Genomic DNA, 20,720 nt, shown 5'->3' with positions numbered 1-20,720 from the left:
TAGTTACAGTTTACAATTCAGTAGAACAAATAAAAATCAGTAAGTTTAACCATTTAAAATGAAATGTACCCAATCAAAATCCCAGCAAGTTATTGTAAGTGAATATCAAGAAAGTGATTCTCAAATTTACATGGAGAGGAGGGAAAAGACCCAGAACAGCCAAGGCAACACTGAAGGAGAAGGACCGAGTTGGAGGACGGACGCCACCCGACTCCAGGACTTACTGTGAAGCTACAGAAACCGAGACAGTGCGGTGTCGGGGACGGAAAAGACAGAGAGATCAACCGACAGAACAGAGCCCAGAAACAGACCCTATAAATGTGGTCACTGATCTTTGACAAGGGAGCAAACACAACGCAACGGAGCAGAGACAGTCTCTTCGACAAATGGTGCTGGGACAAGTGATGTCCACACAGAAGATGAATCGAGAGCTCATACCCTTCACAAAAATCAACTCAAAATGGATCAGGGACCTAAAATGAAACTACAAAACTATGAACCTCCCAGAGGATAAGACGGGAGAAACCTAGATGACCTCAGGTCTGGAGATGAGTTTTTAGACCCAACACCAAAAGTATGATCTATGGAAGAAAGAATTGATGAGTTGGGGTTCCTTAAAATTAATGAAGTGTCTGTGAAAGCTAAGAGAATGAGAAAAGTCACAGATGGGGAGGAAATATTTGCAAAACACGCATCTGATAAAGGACTATTATCCAACATATACAAAGAACTCTTTACACTCAGTAATAACGAAACCAGCAACCCCATTTTAAAAATTGGAAAAAATCTGAATATACACCTTGCCAAAGAGGATACACAGATGACAGATTCACATATGAAAAGATGCTTCACATCCTATGTGCAAGTTAAAGCAACAATGAGACACCGTCATGTACCTATTAATCCAGAACGCGACAGCACCGAATGCTCACAAGGACGTGGAGCAACGGGAACCTCCTTCACTCTGGTGGGCATGCAACGTGGTACAGACGCTTCGGAAGACAGCTGGGCAGCTTTTTACAAATGTAAACCTACTCTTACCATACGATCCAGCAATCAGACTTTGTGCTATTCACCCAAAGGAGGTGAAAACTTATGTCCACACAAAAACGTGCATATGGACGTCTATAGCAGCTTTATTCATAACCGCCAAAACTTGGAAACCACCAAGGTGTCCTTTAGTGGGTTACGGGGTAAATAAACTGTGGTACATCAGACGCTGAAAAGAAGTGAGCTAAGCTATGAAGCTGTTAAGAGACACTGGGGAACCTTAAATACATATGATCGAGTGAAGGAAGCCAATCTGAAAAGGCTACAGACTGTGTGATTCCAAATGTACGATATTCTGGAAAAGATAAAACTACAGATACAGTGAAAGCATCAGTGGTCACCAGGGACTGTGGGGAGCGATGAGCAGACAGAGTGCAGAGGACTTCCAGGGCGGTGGATGCTCCGTACGACACTGTAATGATGGAAGCACTGATCGAGCCGTCGGGGTTGAGGACGGCCAGCCTCGGGTGAATCGGCCTCGTCTTCTCACTTGAGGGCGTGGAGTTCCCACACACGGAATAACATCGTGACGTTAGAAAGAAAGAAACGGGCAACCGCTGGGAATTCCCTGGCTGTCCAGTGGTTAGGACTGCGCGCTTCCACTGCAGGACTGCAGGGGACACGGGTTCGATCCCTGGCCAGGGAACTAAGATCCCTCATGCTGCGTGCTGTGGCCAAAAGAAAAAAAGAAAAGAAAAGAAACAGGCGACGGGCACAAGCGCCTGGGGCTGCCCAGCGAGCTCGCAAACTGCAGGGTCTAAAGCGACAGGGGTTTATTGTCTCTTGTCTGGGAGCAGGTGCCAGACGGTGGTTCCCGCTGAGGCCCGGGGAGAACCTGCCCCGCCCTGGCAGCTCGGGGCCGGGTCCCTGGGCAGGGCCCACCCTCCTGTTCCCGCGGCTCCCCTCTGCGTGCCCGCCCTCTTCTTACGGGACGCCCGTGCTGGACTGGGCCTGCGCCACCCAGTACATCCTCGTCCTGGCCACCCACTTCTGCGGAGACCCTACGTCAAATAAGGGCCTGTTCTGGGTCTGGGTGGACATGAACTTGGGGAGGCGCCACTCCACGCGGGCACAGCCGTAGGGCAAAGCGGCGGTGACGTAACCATGCAAGTCGAAGCCTTCGAGCGCAGCGCTCACACTGTGTGTCAGTGAGGTATACGCCAAGGACAAAGAACATTGTTTACTTTAGGGTCACGTTCTAACTGTTCGTTTGGAAATGACTTTGGACTCATAAAAAAGGGACCAAAACCGCACAGGGCGTTCCGGCGTGTCCTGCAGCTGCACCCCTGGAGCCAGCAACTCTATCGCCACCATGCCCTGCTCACGGCGGGGAAGGGAACACCGACCCAGCTCTGTGAGCATTGTTGACACCGGTGCAACGTGGCCTCATCTGAGCGTCTTTTCCTGAGCAGGACCCACTGCAGGACATGCACGGCATTTAGTCGCCATGTCTCCTGGGTCTCCTCCAAGGAGACCTCATTCTTGGACGTTTGGGGGACACTGGCCCAGGCTAGGCCTGTCAGCTGGGGCTCGTCTGCTGCTGCCTTGCGGCCACGCTGAGGACGCGCCCCTGGGCAGGAACCCACAGGGGCGGCACTGGGCCCTTCTGGGGGCCTCTTGTCCGCGTGTGCGCGGCCGGTGGTCTGCTCCACCGTGAACTTGCTGCGTCTCCGTTCGCTGCCTCATGGGGAGACTATCTCACGTCTCATCATAATTTCCCACCAATTTTTACATCCCTAGATGCTTCTGGCCTAACAGTGATCACTGTGGTGTTTGCTGAGTGGCCGTTCTGAGCCCATTGGCCCTTCTGCGTTTATGAACCATAATTCGGCTTCTCCTCCTTATCTGGGCATTTGTTTGCCTAGCTGGTGTGATGGACTACACATCTGTGTGCCCCAAATCCGTATGTTGAAGCCCTGACCCCCAGTGGGAAGTACGGGGAGGTGGGCCTTGGAGGTGATTAGGTTCAGACGAGCCCATGCAGGTGGGGCCCGTGGTGGGACTGGTGTCTGTGTCTACTGCGTGCGGACCCTGCCAGCCCCGTGGCCTGGGGCCTCCAGCCTCCGGGGCCGTGAGAAATCTGCCTGTTGTTTAAACACCCATCTGTGGTGTTTGTCGGGGCAGCCTGGGCTGAGGCAGGAGTCTGTAACCCGTCACTGTCATTATTGTTATTCTCTGGTCAGCTCGTCCCAGGTTTGGCCTTCGGGAGCCCTTCGGGGTGGCTCTGTCCTTCCCATGGGCCCCCCTTTGTGTCTTCCCTTTGTGGCCCCAAAGGACACTCCAGGCTCACTGGCGCCTTCTGGGCCTGAGCTCTGGAATCAGCGGTTTCTCCAGGGTGCCCTGATGCCTCTGGCGGGAGAAGGATCTTCGGAACTGCGGTCTGGGCTCAGAGTGGGCTCCACGCCCACCTGGGCGCTGCGGTGTCTGAGACCGGAGCTCAGAACGTGCTTCCACACACACCTGTGCCCAGGTCTCCGCCCGCCTGCCTGGCCGTGCGTGTCCACACCCATATCTGTGTTACAGTCCTGAGCGCGTGCGGACTCCCAGGTGGGGCGGCAGCCCCCCTCCCCGCTTCCCCTGCTGACCTGCGGCTCCTTCCTCCAGCCCAGACTCGCATTATCCAGGGCCTCGCGCTTGGAGGGTTCGCGGCTCTGCTGTTGCCGTCCTGAAATTCTGAGCGAGGGCCCCGCGTTCTCATTTTGAACAGAACTTGCAAACTGTGCAGCCGTTCTGATTACCTACGCGTTTGCCTGCTTGCCTAATTCTAGAATAAATACAGAGCAATTTCAGGATGGCTCACTCATCTCTGTGCAAAACAAACGCCCTAAGTAGGGCACAGCTCTACGCCTGACGGTTCTCAGTCAAAACACCGTCTTCCAGTGACCCGGGCTGGGCTGGGGTCAGGTGTCCATCTGTCCACCCACACAGGCTGGGCTGGCACACCCTAGGTCCGGTGGACGGTTGGCCGGCCCGGTGAGGGGGGCTGAGGGAGGAGGGGCGTGCAGGGCTGGAGAGGGGGGGCGTGGGGACACTCAGGCCTGGGCCAGGGAAGGGCTGGCCCCCGTCTGGCTGGTCGGGAGCACGAGCTGGGCACCAGGCCGGTGGCCGGGCCTGGCATGTTTGTGCTTTATCTGCACCTGGTCACCCAGCTCATTCAGTTTTAATTAAACTAACCTCACGAGTGAGGCAACGGCTTAGCATCACTCCCATGAGAAACAGGGGGAGGATGACGGGGGTAGTGCCCAACGGCGGAGCAGCCCCTCCTGTGTGGGACGAGCGGTCAGCAGCCCGGCCAGGGGTCAGGAGTGACCATCGGGACGGCCAGCCCTGGTGGCGGCTCTGCAGAGGCACTCGCGGCCAGCCCTGGTGGCAGCTCTGCAGGGGCACTCGTGTCCGCTGTGGCTGCTGAGCCTGGCCTGGCGCCGTGGGTGGGATCTGTAGCTTCGTGGGCCCCCTTCCTCGTTAGCACATCCCGTACAGACTCACATCTCGGGACACGCCTACTTTGTGGAGCATGTGGACATGCAACTGGCCCTCCGGCTTCCGGCGGGGCACAGGGAGCAGTGGGGAGCCCCTCGCAGGGTGGCAGAAAGGGAGGTGCAGAGCACAGCCCCGATGCGGCCTCAGGGGAGCACCGGCTGGACTGGGTGCAGAGGGCAGCGCCTTTGGTGCTCCCAGCACCCGCTCCTCGGCTGCCCCGGCCTGGGCCCGGATTGCTGGGACACCTGGAGGGCTGGCCACGCCTCCCTCGCCTTCAGCGACCCCTGCTTTCCCCCGGATCTCACCGTCCAGTGACCGTCGTGCATCCCTGGGGCTCCTCTCTGGCTTCTGCCCCCCGAGTCACTTGGGGAAGAGATCCAGGCATCTTCCACCCCCAGCCCGGCACCACGATGGTGTGTGGGGGTGAGTGCACACACGTACCCCACACGCGTGCACATGCTCACATGAGCACACATCTACACACACGTGCACACTCACGCGTGCACTGGCACGAGCACACCTACATCACTCCCTCGAGCGTGTGACGTGCTTTCTCGACCACGACACCAGTGAGGTTGGTGGGAATCCTCTTTTCCCTGGGCCATCGTGCGCTTTCCAGGATGGGCAGCGGGTGGGACTTGGGGTCCCGGGCAGCGTTAGATGGGGACCGCCAGCACAGGGCACACACAGCTGGCATCCGTCGGCACGTGAGGTTTTGGGGTCCGGCACCCAGGCTCTGTCCTGCGGCCGTCGCTCAGGAAGAGGCTGGCAGTCTGGCTCCAGAACCCTGGCTCTGCCCGCTGTGGAAGGCATTGGGGCTGCTCGGCACCCAGGTGCCTCCTCCGTCCTGGGCTGGACATCGAGGTGTGGATCAATCGTGTGCATCTGTTTCCTGGTGGGCACTCGCGGCGTCAGACAGGAAGCAGTCTACTCCTCAGCCCCAGTGCATGCGTAACCTGTGTCTAAGTAACTGAACAAAAAGTCTCCGGAAACAATTCTTACCCTTGTAACATACAGCACACATGGCGTTTTCTAATTCATTAAAAGAAAGAGTTGCTACCCTTGTGTTGGATCCTCCATCCACTGACAGTTATGACCTGCAGGCCGGGAAGCACGGCCCTCGCCCCTCCCACCCCCGTCTGTGTGTTTCTGGTGGGGCTCACAGAGCGGCAGGGAGGGGCTGTGCCGGCCACACCCGCCCCACGTCAGCCCCCTCGTGGGGCCTCGGCCCTCTCCTCTCCCGCGTCCCCATGAGCTCATCAGATCATTGCAGCTGCCACTGAAGCATCTCTTCTGCATCCCGCCTGCTGTGCTGGGACCCTGGGGCTCTGGGGCCTCTTTGCACATCAGCGTCAGTGCATTTGCTGTGTTTGTTAGGCTGAGAGTCTCCCCGGTGAGCTGTGGACCCCAGGACGTGGCCAGGCCTGTCTGGGGCCCCGTTGTCTCTGCAGCACCTCCCAGGTGCCTGGCACTAGTAGGATGTCATGTGTGTTCACTGGACAGAAAGATGAGGGAGGGGAGATGTGAGTGTCCCGGGGCTGCCATAACCGCTGTTCAGCGGCCGGAAGTCTGAGGTCAAGGTGTCAGTGGGGCTGGTTCCTTCTAAGGCCGAGGGAGAATCTGGTCCAGGCCCCCTCCAGCTTCTCTGCTCTGCTGGCGTCCTTGGCGCCCTGGACCTGTAGAAGATCACCCCATCTCTGCCCCATCTTCACATGGCGTCTCCCGGGAACGTGTCTATCTCCGAATGTCCTGTTTCTACAGGGACGCCAGTCCTACTGGATCAGGGCCTGGCCTCCTGCAGTGTGACCTCATCTTAACCAAATCTATTCACAAAGACCCCATTTCTAACAAGGTCACACTCCCAGGTACTGGGGGTTAGGACTTCAACACGAATCTGGGGGCACAAGTGCAGCCCTAACTGGACAAGAAGTGTGGTGGAGTCCTGGAAATCCCGGGGGCCGGCGTCCAGGCTTCGGGCCCCAGCTCTCCCTCAGGGCCTCTGTTTCTTCAGCCCCAGCTCAACGCGTCCACAGTGAGTGCTGAGTCCTCCTGGCCAGGGGCTCACGTGCACGCAGGACCCAGCTGGCTCCCAAACCCGAATGCAGGAAGGGCGGTGGGCCGTCGAGGGGCCCCTCGAACGCTTTGCCCGCCTGTCCCAGCCCTGCGGGACTCGGAGCCCTCCTGGCCTCCCCTGAGCTACGGGGGCCTCACGCCCTGGCCTGCTCAGCCACCGGTCTGCCAGTCTGTCCACTGCTGCCGTGACGGGAGGCTGGGGGCCGGGCAGGAGAGGGTCTCGGGCTGCGGCCCGTCTGAGGCCCGACGGGGAAGGACTGTGTCTAAGCCCCCAGGCTGCTCTCGTGGCCGCGGGCCCGGACTCGGTTTTGCTGAATGCTGGCCGGAGGCTACTCCCGCTGCCCCCGGGACCTGGGCCGTCTGCGTCCTCATCACGGAGGAGACTCCAGTAAAGCCGGTGCGGCCTCCGCGGTTTGTCCCTTCATTTCTGCTGCGTCCTGTCAGCTAGATGGGAGCTGCAGGCTGGGCGGCGGGCGCAGGGCACCCGAGGGCGTGAGCTCTGGGAGGCGGGGCAGCCAGACCCCTGGGAGCAGAGGAGGCCTGCGGCATGGGGCAGGGGAGGGGCCACGGGGCAAGGGTCACATGGCCCCATTCGGGCTCGTTTCCTCCAATGGCGACTGGAGACAGGGTCGATGGCGGGGCCTGGGGCACCTGTGGCTGAGACGGGAGGTGTCCCCGGAGGGCAAACAGCTCTGTGGGGTGGAGGTGGAGGCTTGGGTGCGTGAGCCACACCCTCCCGGGGCGGGGATGGCAGAGAAGATGCCCCAGCGAGGCCAGTGCACACGTGCATCGGCGTCTGGCCGACGTGAGTAGGACGGAGAAGCCGCCCACGGACCCAAGGGGCCGGACGGTGGTCGGACGCTCAGTGACAGGCAGGGAGTTTGCGGGCGGGGGCGGGGAGAGGGGGCGTTCCCAGCGCCCCTCCCCGCCTGCCCTGTTTGCGCCTGGTCGCCGGCGACGGGCCTGTGGGAGGGGCCTTGGACTGGCTGAGGCTCTGATTCGCCCTCGTGCTCCCCCCCACCCCGCCGGAATCTCCCAGCCCTGCCTGGGAGCTTGAATCTCATTTTGTGCCATTTTAATTTCAAAGCATTTTTTTTTTATTTTTGGTGAAAGTCTGTTGTTTTGCTAAAACAAGGAAGAGTTTCCTGATATGAGCCCAAACGCAGGGATGTGTTTTTCCATCAGAGAAGAGAAGGTCTAAGACTTTTTCCCAGCTGAAGAGCCTCAGCACAGAGAGCAGGTGTTTAAAGGCTGAATTCTAGACCTGGACCCAGAGACGTCACAGGGCAGCGCAGGGCTGGAGACCTCGGCCAGCCCTCCCATCTCACCCGGAGTCACACCCATCAGTGGTGCAAGGGGATGGGGGCTTGGAGGAGGGAGTGTGAGCACTGCACTCGGTCTGCTGAGTGTAACGGGCCCTGCATCTACAAGGTTCTCAGAGCGGCGCCCACGGGAGCCGGGGGGGTGCCTTGGACCCGTGGGCACCCATCCTCGCTGGCGTTATCCACTCCCTCCTTCCTGCCCAAGAAGCACTTCCTTCCCAGTCCTCGTTGGCTGCTAAGGACACTTCACTGCACGGGCAGAGCGTCTCCCGGCCAAGGCTGCGCCCACATCTCCAAAGCCCTGGCCCCTGTATCCACGTGGGCGCCGTGGATGCCTGCAGGGAGGCGTACCCGGGCCACGCCCACAGGGGGCGCGTCCGAGTGACGGGCGTCCCAACGCGGCCACAAGGTAATGGTGCTGTGGTCAGAGAGCGAAGGAACGGACAGCGTAGGGGTTCAAATAAATTTGCATTTCCAAAGTCAGATAGAGCCATAAAAACAAACCATTAACTGGATTAAAAACAACTTTTCTACATGCCAGCCGTAACCAGGAAGCATATTAGAAAACGTCAGCTCTCTGTCTGAGATACCGCTCAGAGCAGACGGAAACACCGCCAGCCACACTCACCCAGGACTTCTCAGCACTTCCCACATTTTAACACTTTAACGCTTTTAATAGCCACCCAGGTGGGCAGGGGGAGGCACCTATGACAGGTGGGCAAACAGGTGGGCAGTGAGGACCCAGGCAGCTGCAGGGCCAGTTATTCACCTGGACAGTCGGGCCAGCCCTGCCCTCGCCTCCCTCTCCCGCTTCGTCCTCAGACAGCTGAAGTCCCCAGCCGGGAGATAAAGGGTGAGCCGGGCCGGCCTCATCGCCAGAGGTGGAGCCCAGGGTCACCCTCCGACGGCTTCTCATTCACTGCCTTCGGGGGCTGGAGCTCTAAGCTTTCAAGGTGGTCATTTCTGGTGCAATAGAACATTTTAGAGTTTACATTTAGGTTCTCTGTGTGCACAAGGCTTTAAAGATATCAGAGCATTTAATAGCTGATGGCTCGCAACACCATCTTTGAAAACATTTATTGAAAACTGTTCCAAATATTAACCTTTGATCCCGGTGGGAAGGAGCTGCCCGACTGCGCTGCTGCGTAAATACAGACGCCAGGCGGGTTTTAACCCAGAGCGACGCCCTGTCCCACAGGATCCTTCGTCTACACAGCAAGTGACTTGAAGCAAAGAACTCAGTTCTTGGAATAAGTAGAATTATTCAAATTCTAGGTAAACATCTTCAGCACCGAGGCAATACTGACTTGGGTTTTAAGTTTTGTTAAGTAACTGGAAGCCAGCCCGCGCTGGGGGACGCAGTGGGGCCCCAGGGGGCTGGAGGCTAGGCCGTTCTGGAGGTACCAGGCAGACTGGGGTGCTCGCTGCCCTACCCAGGGCGGGGCCCCGAGGCCTTTGACCCTGACCTGCAAGGGCCTGTCTCCCCCCACCCTGTTGTCTCTCTCTGTCTCTGACTTTCTGTCTCTCTCGCTGTCGCTCCCTCGCGCAGGTAAGATGCATACCTGAAACACATGTTTCACAAAACAGACCTTGCCCTTCTTAGGTGCGCTGACTCTGATATTTTCTATTTTGTTAAATTGAAAAAAACTCAAGGCAGACTCACTAAATTGGCATAGTCCAACGTTTCCCATTCTGTGTAATGACACCAAAAATTGTCTGCCGTGGCCCAGTGCAGGGGCGGCCGGGATCACCTGGGGCACCATTACCTAAGGCCAGGGGCTGGGCAGGTGGACTACCGTCTTTGGTTTTGTTTTCCTAGCTCTGGGTGGGCCTTCTGTGCTCAGTGGGAGGCCCCCGATCTGCTAGGAGGCTGTGTCAGTGGCGTTGGGGCCCTGGGGGTCCTTGGGGGAGAAGGGGAGCAGGAAGGTCCCCCGAGGTCAGGGCGTGGCAGCATCTTCCACAGGGGACCGTGGAACACAGGACTTGCTAATTAAGTGTCTCAAAAAAAGTGACCTTTTCCTGCTGTCAGTGACCAGGAGACAGGTAAAGATGCTGGTCAGGTGCATCTATAGAGATTAAGGGAGAAGTTGTGGGGCAAACCCAACGAAAGCCAACTACGGAGGAATCTGTTTACCCTTCAAATCACCTATTTCACTGTTGCCAAACCTTTATTAAAATGCTTCTCTCAAAGGAAAAATCACACGGCTTTTCTGGGCTTTAACACCCAGATTTTGGGTCTAAAGGTCACTGGGTGAAGAGTGTGAATCTGACGGCAAAGTGCAGTGTGGACAGAGGGACCGAGGCCCCCCATCGATGGAATTAGGGTACAGGCGGCCTCCTGCTGCCCAGGGAGCTGGCTTCTGCACCAGGTTAGTGTGGAAAGAAAACACTTCTTCGGGTGTTTCAAAACTGACATGTTTCACTTGTATTAAAGAAACTGACCTCCCCTTGGAGAACAGATGCCAAACACAGCATTCAAATGGCTATAGCCCCACTGGGGTGTGTGAGACTGGACCAGAATGATAGACCTGTACATGTAATACAGGACCTTCCACCAGCTGTGTTTCCACCCATCCACCTACCTGTCCATCCACCCAGGTACACACCATCTACCCATCCATCCATCCGTCTAATCCATCTATCCATCCACCTATTATCCATCCATCCACCCACCCACCCACCCATCCATCCACCCACCCACCCACCCACCCACCCATCCATCCACCCATCCACCCACCCACCCACCCATCCATCCACCCATCCATCCACCCACCCACCCATCCACCCATCCATCCATCTACCCATCCATCCACCCATCCATCCACCCATCTACCCATCCATCTACCCATCCACCCATCCATCCATCCACCCATCCATCCATCTATCCATCCACCCACCCACCCATCCACCCATCCATCCATCTACCCATCCATCCATCTACCCATCCATCCACCCATCCATCCATCTACCCATCCATCTACCCATCCATCCAGTCATCCATCCATCTACCCATCCATCCATCCATCCACCCATCCATCCATCCACCCATCCATCCATCTATCCATCCACCCACCCACCCATCCACCCATCCATCCATCTACCCATCCATCCATCTACCCATCCATCCATCCATCCACCCATCCATCCATCTACCCATCCATCTACCCATCCATCCAGTCATCCATCCATCTACCCATCCATCCATCCATCCACCCATCCATCCACCCATCCATCCATCCATCTACCTATCCATCTACCCATCCATCCACTCACCCATCCATCCATCCACCCACCCATCCGTCCACCATTCCTCCACTTATACATTCATCATCCATCTATCAATCTAACCACTTGCTCATCAGCCCTCCATCCATCTATCCATCCACCCACCCACCCATCCACCCATCCATCCATCTACCCATCCATCCATCTACCCATCCATCCATCCATCCACCCACCCACCCATCCACCCATCCATCTACCCATCCATCCACCCATCCATCTACCCATCCATCCATCTACCCACCCACCCACCCATCTACCCATCCATCTACCCATCCATCCACCCATCCACCCATCCATCCACCCATCCACCCACCCACCCATCCACCCATCCACCCACCCACCCATCCACCCATCCATCTACCCATCCATCCACCCATCCATCTACCCATCCATCCATCTACCCACCCACCCACCCATCTACCCATCCATCTACCCATCCATCCACCCATCCACCCATCCATCCACCCATCCACCCACCCACCCATCCACCCATCCATCTACCCATCCATCCACCCATCCATCTACCCATCCATCCACTCACCCACCCATCCGTCCACCATTCCTCCACTTATACATTCATCATCCATCTATCAATCTAACCACTTGCTCGTCAGCCCTCCACCCATCCATTCACCCCTCCCTCCGTCATCTGTCCATTCATTGTCTACACACCCATCCATCCATTTTCTACCCCTCTTCCCTCACTCCTTTCTCCATTTCCTTCTATCCATCCATCAATCCACCCGTCCACCAACCACCCATCTATCCGTCCACCTACCCATCCACCTAAATACCCATCCATTAATTCCTCTGTAAATATAAATTGAGTGCCACTGTCTACTGTGTACCAGGTCTGTTTAAGACAATGGCAGAAGCGAATGGGACCAGCTCAGCCCCTGCTCCCAGGGGAGCTCCTGCTCAAACTGCGGGGGGGGGGGGGCGGCAGTGAGCGCTCTCCATTCCATGGGACACCTGCTGGGGAGGCCTGGGGACAGTGGGCGATCAAGAAGCACTGAGCAGGGCAGACCCAGAAGCGGGGCCAGAGAAGACTTCCAGAGGTGGCGTCCAAGCATAATGATAAACAACGGAGCTCTCCTCTGGGCTGTGACCAGAGCTGACTGGTGTCCAGAAGGACCCCTCTGGCCAGGGTGGACGAGAGATCCTTAGGGACCAAAGGCAGGGAGCCACTCGGGACTCTGGTGTTGTCTCCCCAGAAGAGGCTCTTGGGCTGGGCAGTAGCAGTGGTCAGACCACATGGCTGGAGTCTGGACACCTGGGGAGACTGCAGGGGAGCTGACCAGGCAGGTGAGGGCTTGAGAGACAGGTGGCACAGATGGGGGCAGGAGGGGTGGCGCGCAGCCGGCGGGGCCCTGGGGTGGGTCTGGGTTAAGCCCACTGGACCTGGGAGGGGCTGTGCCTGCTCTTGGCCAGGGGGAGGTGAGTGACGGCAGGTTCCCAAGGGGGGGGGGGGCCCGAGGCAGCCTCCGGCACAAAACAACATCGAGCGGGAACCTGGCCGTTTTCCCATGGGTTTCTTTTATTGTGGGTGACGACCACACAAGAGGCCACTGTGAGACAGACGGACGTGGACAAGGTGGGTTTTCTACACGAGTGCTCAACACGCCTGGGAAGGACAGGGTGGGCCCGATTCCTCTCGCGCTCCGGTCCGCAGCTGGTTTCCCGAGCGGCCGGTTCCACAGGCCCGGGCCGAGGTCCGTTCGCAGGGATGGCCGAGGAGCCGCCGTGGGCCTGTCTGGCAGTGCCTCTCCTGCGGCCCAGCAGCCCGTGCTTGGACTGCGGCCGTGCTCCCTCCAGGACGGCAGTGCTGGGAGCATTTCTCAGCTGAGGGTCCAACACCCTCGCCAAGGACCACGGGAACGTCAGCAAACAGATTTCAGAAACCAGCCCTGCATTCTGAGAACTGGCTTTGATTCCCATGTCAATACGATTCTACAAGCCGTTCCCTGAGGAAACAAGTGCTCTTCCTGACGTGACACGCGCCTCAGAGAGAATTCCGGCGGGGTCTCCCTCCCAAGACTGCGGGGCTCCAGGCTGCCACCTCGGGGGCTCTGCGTGGTCGGGGACCGCCACGGGGGACGCACTCCTGCTCGTGCCAAGCTCACTTTCTCCGTGGCTGGGGCTCCACGTCGGGCAGGAGTGGTGGCAGCCCACATGCATTTTAGGGAGTTTTCTCGTAGCTACAAGGAAATAAACAGCACCCGGGCCCTGGCCCTCCGTGGGCTCTGAGCAGACCTGTGTGATGTGGGGACACGTGGTCCCACTTCGTCACCTTTCGTATGGCTTCCGCCATTTCACCTCTGCACAATTAGGCAAAATACGGCACTCGGTATTTTTAATACAAGCAAAACAAAGGATCCCAGAAGCTATTGCGGGCGCTGGGACTCTCAGAGAACCCGTAATCTATAATTATCGTATTTCTCCTGCACACGTGGGTGACGGCAAGCTGTGGCTCCAGGGGGCCCTGGGGTGGGCACGGGAGAAGGGAGCAGCTCTAACGCACAGAACACGACTCAGACGTTTCTACCTGCGGGATGGGCACAGACTAGGCAAGTTACACAGTGACACGGCGGACAGAGGGTCGTCTCTCCGTGGCACAGAGGGTGTGACCAGTCAGGGGAAGGGCGTGAGTGTGTCCAGCGAAGCAGAAGGTGCGGCGTGGGAGCAGCCCTCCTTTCTCTCAAAACTCCGATTTCCCTTCTTCGTTGCCTCTGTCCTGCCGTGGATGGTGCCCTGCGGGTCTCCTTCCTCCGCTCCCCTCTACACCACGAGCCAGTGGCGGAGCTGGAAAGAAAACAGGGCTTATTCAGACGCGAAGGGAGGAGCTCCTTGGATAAAAGCTCCTGGGCCGGCGGCCCGGCTTGTAGCTGGGAGATCCCTGAACCCAGCGGGCGGCTGGGGGCCCAGCACTGCTCCTGGGGCACCACAGACCTGACGCCCTTTTTAATTTTATGGAGACAAGTCATCGCTTCACAAAGAGATGTTGTCGGCGGGCACAGTGGCCTCGAGGGGCCAGAGCGGGGACCAGCGGCCTCCGCCATCCCTGGCCAGTGTGGCATCAGCTGCTGGGCAGACACTGGATGCCAGCGTGCTTGGGCTGGTCCGGAGCTCTCGCCTACTGGCTCGCACGTGACCTGCGACGCCCCTGGCCCCCTGGGGCCTCTGATCCCGACCCAGTGGAACCCTGCACCCCGTGGAGCTGTCTGCTTTGTGTGACCCTGTGGGTGGGGGATGAGGCCTCGTTCACCGCTCGGGGAAGGGTGAGACGGACAGGGGCCCTATTTAGTTGTCCACAAATGTCATCACCTGTTATCACCCAGCTGTTAGAGTTCAGCTTAGTTTTGAGCACAGGCCATTCGATCACACTAAATGGCAAGAACTGTGTTTTGTAAACATTTCCAGACAAAGACGGGCAGGGCTTGTTTCTGACACAGCCACACCGGGGGTAGGAAGATGCTGCCTCCGGTCCCACCACAGGGCCCTCCGTCACCACGGGGAGAACCTGCTTAGGACACACCCACACAGCAGCCAAAGGGCCGCCAGAGGGCAGGGCTTGACCAGGGACGCCCCAGACCAGTGCTGAGGCCGGGGGGCCACACCTGGGGCCCCAGCTGAGACCCGCCCCCGGGGGTGAAGTGGCCCTGTGTCCTGGCCACAGATGAGCCGAAGGCGACCTTCTCAGAGGAAGGTGTGCTTACGGGGCCTCTCAGAGTCCCCACAGGTGGAGATCAGGCCGTGAAGCTGCAACCAGGAGGGCAGAAGCACAGGCAGCAGCCACCCCGGGCGGGTCGGCAAGAACCGGAAACTCCCGTTCAGATCCCCGTGGACCAGAGAGGTTGTGTGATGCTCAGATGACTGGGCAGCTGCGTAAGAAATGGTTTAGAAAGCGGCAGATGCCACGCACGGTGCTGCACAGCTCCAAGGCCAACTGCTGCTTCCAGACTCGTGGACAGTGTAACTGTCGGTGAAGGGGGACACACGAAGGGGTACGTGACGGAGACGCTTTTCCATGACTGCACACGTGACACTTCCATGTGCAGCGTCAAAGGGAACGGCCACAGCTACAGACAAAGATACTTCTGGTCCAGGGAATCCCCTGGTGGTCCAGTGGTTAGGACTCGGTGCTTTCACCGCCTGGTCAGGGAACTAGATGCGCGGCCCAGCCAAAAAGAAAAAAAGATATTTCTGGTCCAGATGGAGTAATGGGGACTGAATATATTTCACCATCTGACACAGCTTAAAGTGAACAAGATATATACAATAGTGGGTTTTCAGACACAGGAGGCCAGACGACAAAGGACAGATTCCCCGAGGGAGACAAGCAGGGGGGTCTGTCCAGCTGCCCCACTGCGGCCTCGAGGGGCTATCTAGGCTTCAGCGGGGGAGGGGACGCCCAGGTGGGGCAGCGAACCCCTGGCCTGATGAGGTGGGGTGAGCGCTGGCGAGCCCAAGGCGGCTGGAGTTCAGAGGATGGAGCTGCAGAGGGGCGAGTGCGGCCCTGAGCCCTGGGCACGTGCACAGGGACCCGCGGGTTCAGCTGAGCATTCAGGGCACTCGAGGCCGGAGACACCCTCCCGGCAGGATTCGGGAAATGTCTCTGAAACTCACAGGACGGGAGCTGTGCCCGCCCCGCAGCCAGGCTGGAGCATCTCCTGGATCTCGGGGCGCCGGGTAGAGTGTTCACCGAGGTCTTGCACCAGCATTGGAAACCGCCCCCCACTAAATGCCGCTCTGGTCCCACCTAACAAGTCTTAAAAGCCAAGTCCCCCAAAGGTCAAACTGTCTCCGAGTAACTTACTGACGACCCAGAACAAAGCTTAAGAATATGTAAAGGAGCACAGATACATCCAGCCTCTCACAAGGTAAAACTCACAGTAGCCGGAATCCAATCAACAATGACCAGATGTGTGAAGCAGCAGCAGAATTCAGCCCCTTATGAGAAAAGGCAACTGACACTGACCCGGAACAGACACAGATGTTGACACTGGCAGATGAGGGATTACACAGTGATTATAACTGCAGTCCACATGTCCAAAAAGGTAAGTAGAGGCACGAAGGACATCAAAAGACCCAGCGTGAACTTCTAGAGATGAAAACTACAAGGTGTGAAATGATAGGTGTGCTGGATGGGATTATTAGCAGATTAGACTTTGCAGAGGAAAAAAATTAGTGGACTAAACAAAAGCAACAGAAAGCATGCAAAATAAAACACACAGAGGGAAGAGAATTAACGTGGCCTAAAATATGTGTAACTGGAGCCCACGAAGGGGGTGGGACAGAAAAAAATGGAAGAAATGATAGCCCCAAATTTCCAAATACACTGAAAATTATAAACCCATAGTTCCAAAAGGCTCAGTGGACTGTGGGTATGAGAAGCATGAAGTACGGTGCTGTAACCGTGCACAGTGGAGAAATGAACCCAAAGACTCAGGCAGCGTGATGCCCTTTCAATAAATTTAAAAACAGCTGAAACCAAACAGTCTACTTTTCAGGAATAGAGCAGTACCTACAGATGCAACAAAACTGTGCAGCAGAAAATGCATGGGAAATATTCAGCTAGACTGAGAAGGTGTTGATTTCAGGGGCAGGAGGGTGGCAGGCACGGAGGCAGATGTGAGTTACTATCGAGGTGGACTTTTGTACGGTAGTTCACAAGGGTTTATTTTGTTCTGTGGTTAAATAAATGAAACACAGGCACGGGTGGACTAATGTACAATGGTGCACCCGGACACAAAACCTGAAAAGACACCTGAAAGAGTATGAGACCCGGAGGAGCCAGGGAAGCCTCATGTGGCAGAGCCCAGGACGGAAGCAGAGAGGCAAGGGGCAAGATTCAAGTAGGGCTGCAAAATTCCCAGAACTCACAAAAAACATGAATTTACAGGCCCTGGGCACACAAGAGATGCTGGGAGGAATAAGTAAATAAAACTACTTATAATAGCTTTGCAATAATATAAATAAAAGAAATCTATGCCCAGACACATCACAGGGGAACTGCAGCACCAAATGCAAAGGAAGCTGGAACGGGTCCAGGGACCCCGCCCCACGGGGCCACATGTCTCAGCAGGACTGCAGGGCTGCAGGTGGAGAACCAACATCTTCAAAATGCTGAAAGACCATAACTTGATCGAGAGCCACATGCCTGTGGAAACTCTGTCATAAATAAGGGCAAAGTAAAGACATTCACAGACACACAACAGTGAGGAAGTTTATCAAGACACCCCCTTAAAGGAATGTCTGAAGGATGCTTCTTCGAAAGGCAAGAAAATGGTCCTCAAAGGAAAGACGTATATGCCAAAAAGTAGAGTGAACAAGTAAACACTGGACATGCACACTTGTCCAGGGAAGTTTCTGGACAAAATAACAACAATAATAATAGTGACTAATTTGTGGGTTAAAAATGACATAAATGGAATATTGGACAATAATAGCTTATTAATCTGTAGGAGGAAAATTTAAGTCCTTGTGATATTCAGGATGGGGGTTCAGATAATGTTTAACTTTATACTTAAAGTGAAATATGCATGGTACAATTTCACAAACAACTATGAAATGAATAGAATAAAGTATATAAATTCCAAACAGAGAGGAAAGAGTAGAACAAGAAAAAAAAAAAAAGACCAAGAAATCAATCATAAAAGGCAATAATAAGGTGGAAAAATAAACATTAAAAAATGGAACAGGGTTAAAAAATAGAAGAATGAAGCCCAACTGTACCAATAATCACAACAAATATAAATGGATTAATCTGCCCAGTGGCCAGACTAAAGCATTCCAGTGTATTCGAGGTTTGCAAAAGACACCTAAATGTTAAGATGATTGCAAAGCTGGAAATTAAAAGATCACAAAAGACATTTCAGGTAAACTCAAAAGAAACCTAGTGCAGCTGTAGTCACCTCAGACAAGAAGGACTGTAAGAGCAAAAACACAGCAAGGGAGCAAGGATTGGCCAAGTAGATGTGATCATTCTGAACCCATAACCGTCCCAGAAAACAGGCTCAGAGTAGATAAAGCAAAACCCAGCAGAACCACAAGGGAAAATTGGACAGATATGCTTTCAAGGTCAGATATCCCATAAATATCTACTGATTACTGATGGTTAAACAGAGCTAAAATGTGCAAAATTGTAAAGGATTTGAACAACGCAGTTACAAGCTCAATCTAATGGACAGAAGGAGAATTGCATATCAACAATTGGAGAATACATCTCACCTAAAGATACACGTAGCACTTATAAAATTTGATTAGGTACTTGGCCATAAAGGAGTAGCAATACACTCCAAAGGATGAGTAAAAAGGTGTCTGAACACAATGCAATTAATTTAGAAATCAATAACAAAAAGATAAATGAAACATCCCCATATATTGGGGAATTTAAAGGCAGACTTCTAAGCATGGGTGGAAGAAGTCACAATGAAAATTAAAATACGCTTAGAACTAAACGATACACAAAGTGCTATGTTAAAAGTTGTGACATATAGCTGATTCACTTTGTTATACAGCAGAAACTAACACAACACTGTAAAGCAATTATACTCCAATAAAGATGTTCACAAAAATGTCTAATTATAAGAAAAAAAAAAGTTGTGGAACACAGCCAACAGGGTATTTTGAGGGAAATTCTTAGCCTTGAATGCTTACGTTAGAAAAGAAGAAAGGTTGAAAATTAATGATCCATGGTCTAAGTTAAGAAGTTAGTAAATGTATGACAGAGTAGACCAATGAAAGTAGAAGGGAGAAATAATGACAGAGCTGAAATGAACGAGACAGAAAGCAAAGCACAAACAGAGCACCCTGCAACCAAGTCGCGACCCTTCGAACTGCACAAGGGGAAGTTCTCTGTCCCAATAGGCCCCCACCTCCACCCCTGCCTAAAATCACGCCCCTTACGCAGCTTTTGAGTCAGAGTGTCCACACCCTGGAAGGGCTTGGCTGTGCAGAATTCACAGCTGACGCTGGCGTCCTGACCACGCACCTCGCTCTGGGGTTGGAGGAGGGTCACCCACCCAGGTCGCCTCCGCCCCCAGCCAGCGGCGGGGAGAGTGGCACTCACCGTGAACTGGCGCACCTCCCCTCTGTCCACCCGCTCGTGCTCCTTCTCGGGCGTGATGGCGTAGGCCAGCTTCTAGAAGACAAGGAGCAACTGTGGGCGCCGGCCCAGCCTCAGCGGGGTGAACGGGCCCTGGTCAATGGCTGTCAACGTGGGAGCTGATGGCTTGGGTCTCCTTAGACCCTGGAGCAAAGTCCAGCCCAACTCGAAGTAGCCACTACTGCAGGAGGCTCGCCTCCATGTCAAGCTCACGGTGGGCCCTGAGCAAAGGCGCCCTCCGTCTCTGCCAGGAATCCCGGCATCAAGATGTGAGGTGGAGGGACCCCTGTGCCCAACCCACCCACCTCCTCCTTCATAGGTGACGCAGAAGCTTGCCCGAGCGACTGCGAGGCCCAGAGCCACTCCCAACCCACACGGGGGTGCCCGCCTGGGGATCCCGCTGGCCCTGCTCGGCCCCACGTGGACTCGGCCCCAGGAGAGGGTGGGTCCCCTGCTTCCACCCCCACCCTCAGACCACTGCCCTTCCACCTGCACTGCACGCTGTAGAGCATGTGTGCACACACACGGAGACACACACAGGCAAGTACACACGTGTATGTGCCCACGTGAGGACACACACACACCAAGACAGGCACACACAGGTGCGCACACACACACCAAGACAGGCACACACAGGTGCGCGCACACACACACCAAGACAGGCACACACAGGTGCGCACACACACACACAAAGACAGGCACACACAGGCGCACACACACACAAAGACAGGCACACACAGGCGCGCACACACACACAAAAACAGGCACACACAGGCGCACACACACACAAAGACAGGCACACGCACACACACACACACGCACACACGCACGCACAGGCACAGCCCACCCCCACACCAGCCCACGTGTCTCTGGCATGATCACCGGCCGCTCCAGCCCCTCCTGCTGGGCAGAGATGAGCAGGCGGGAGCAGGCCTGGGACAGGGACACCCGCCTGACCTTGTTGGTGGCCTCACAATCGGGGGCGGGGGGAAGGGCAGGTGAGGGAGACCCATCCAGATACACACCTCCCTCGAGGAGCCGGGCAGGCTGCAGAACTTGTAGGCAGCATAGATGGGCACCACGGACATGGAGGACGCAGCGATGGTCCAGCCCAGCGCGTTGGCCCACTCGGGGAAGATGTAGCCTCCGTAGTGCGGGGGCCGGAAGGTTGCGATGCTGACCACGACCACAAACTGAAACCGAGGGACAGGGGTCAGGGGCGGCTGGGGGCAGGGGTACCAAGCGGGTGGCTCCGGTGGAGGGTCCCCCGCACGACGGGACTAGGGCGTCCGTGTGCACTCCGCAGACCGGGGCTGCTGCGGGACGGGGCGGGGGTGCTTGGGGGGCACACAGCCCCCCAGTTCTTAAGTCTGATGGGTGGGGATTCTCTCGCTGTCCCTTGT

General features: G+C 55.9%; 1 protein-coding gene across 1 annotated transcript in view; it reads right to left on the bottom strand.

Annotated features, from left to right (window-relative positions):
* Positions 1 to 13,988: 13,988 nt before the first annotated feature.
* The window catches only part of SLC6A3 (solute carrier family 6 member 3), a gene marked incomplete at both ends in the record, with an annotated part of 34,211 nt that continues 27,479 nt past the window's right edge, over positions 13,989 to 20,720 (bottom strand). The window contains 3 exons of the mRNA XM_082835847.1: positions 13,989 to 14,012; positions 19,282 to 19,353; positions 20,343 to 20,510. Coding sequence (XP_082691973.1) covers positions 13,989 to 14,012; positions 19,282 to 19,353; positions 20,343 to 20,510 — 264 coding nt within the window. The remainder of the gene's footprint in view (positions 14,013 to 19,281; positions 19,354 to 20,342; positions 20,511 to 20,720) is intronic.

The sequence above is a fragment of the Leucopleurus acutus genome, assembly GCF_964270905.1.
Source record: "Leucopleurus acutus genome assembly, chromosome: 3".
Lineage (NCBI taxonomy): Eukaryota > Metazoa > Chordata > Mammalia > Artiodactyla > Delphinidae > Leucopleurus > Leucopleurus acutus.
The sequence above is the reverse complement of the archived record's forward strand: the minus strand, read 5'-3'. Positions and strand labels throughout refer to the sequence as shown.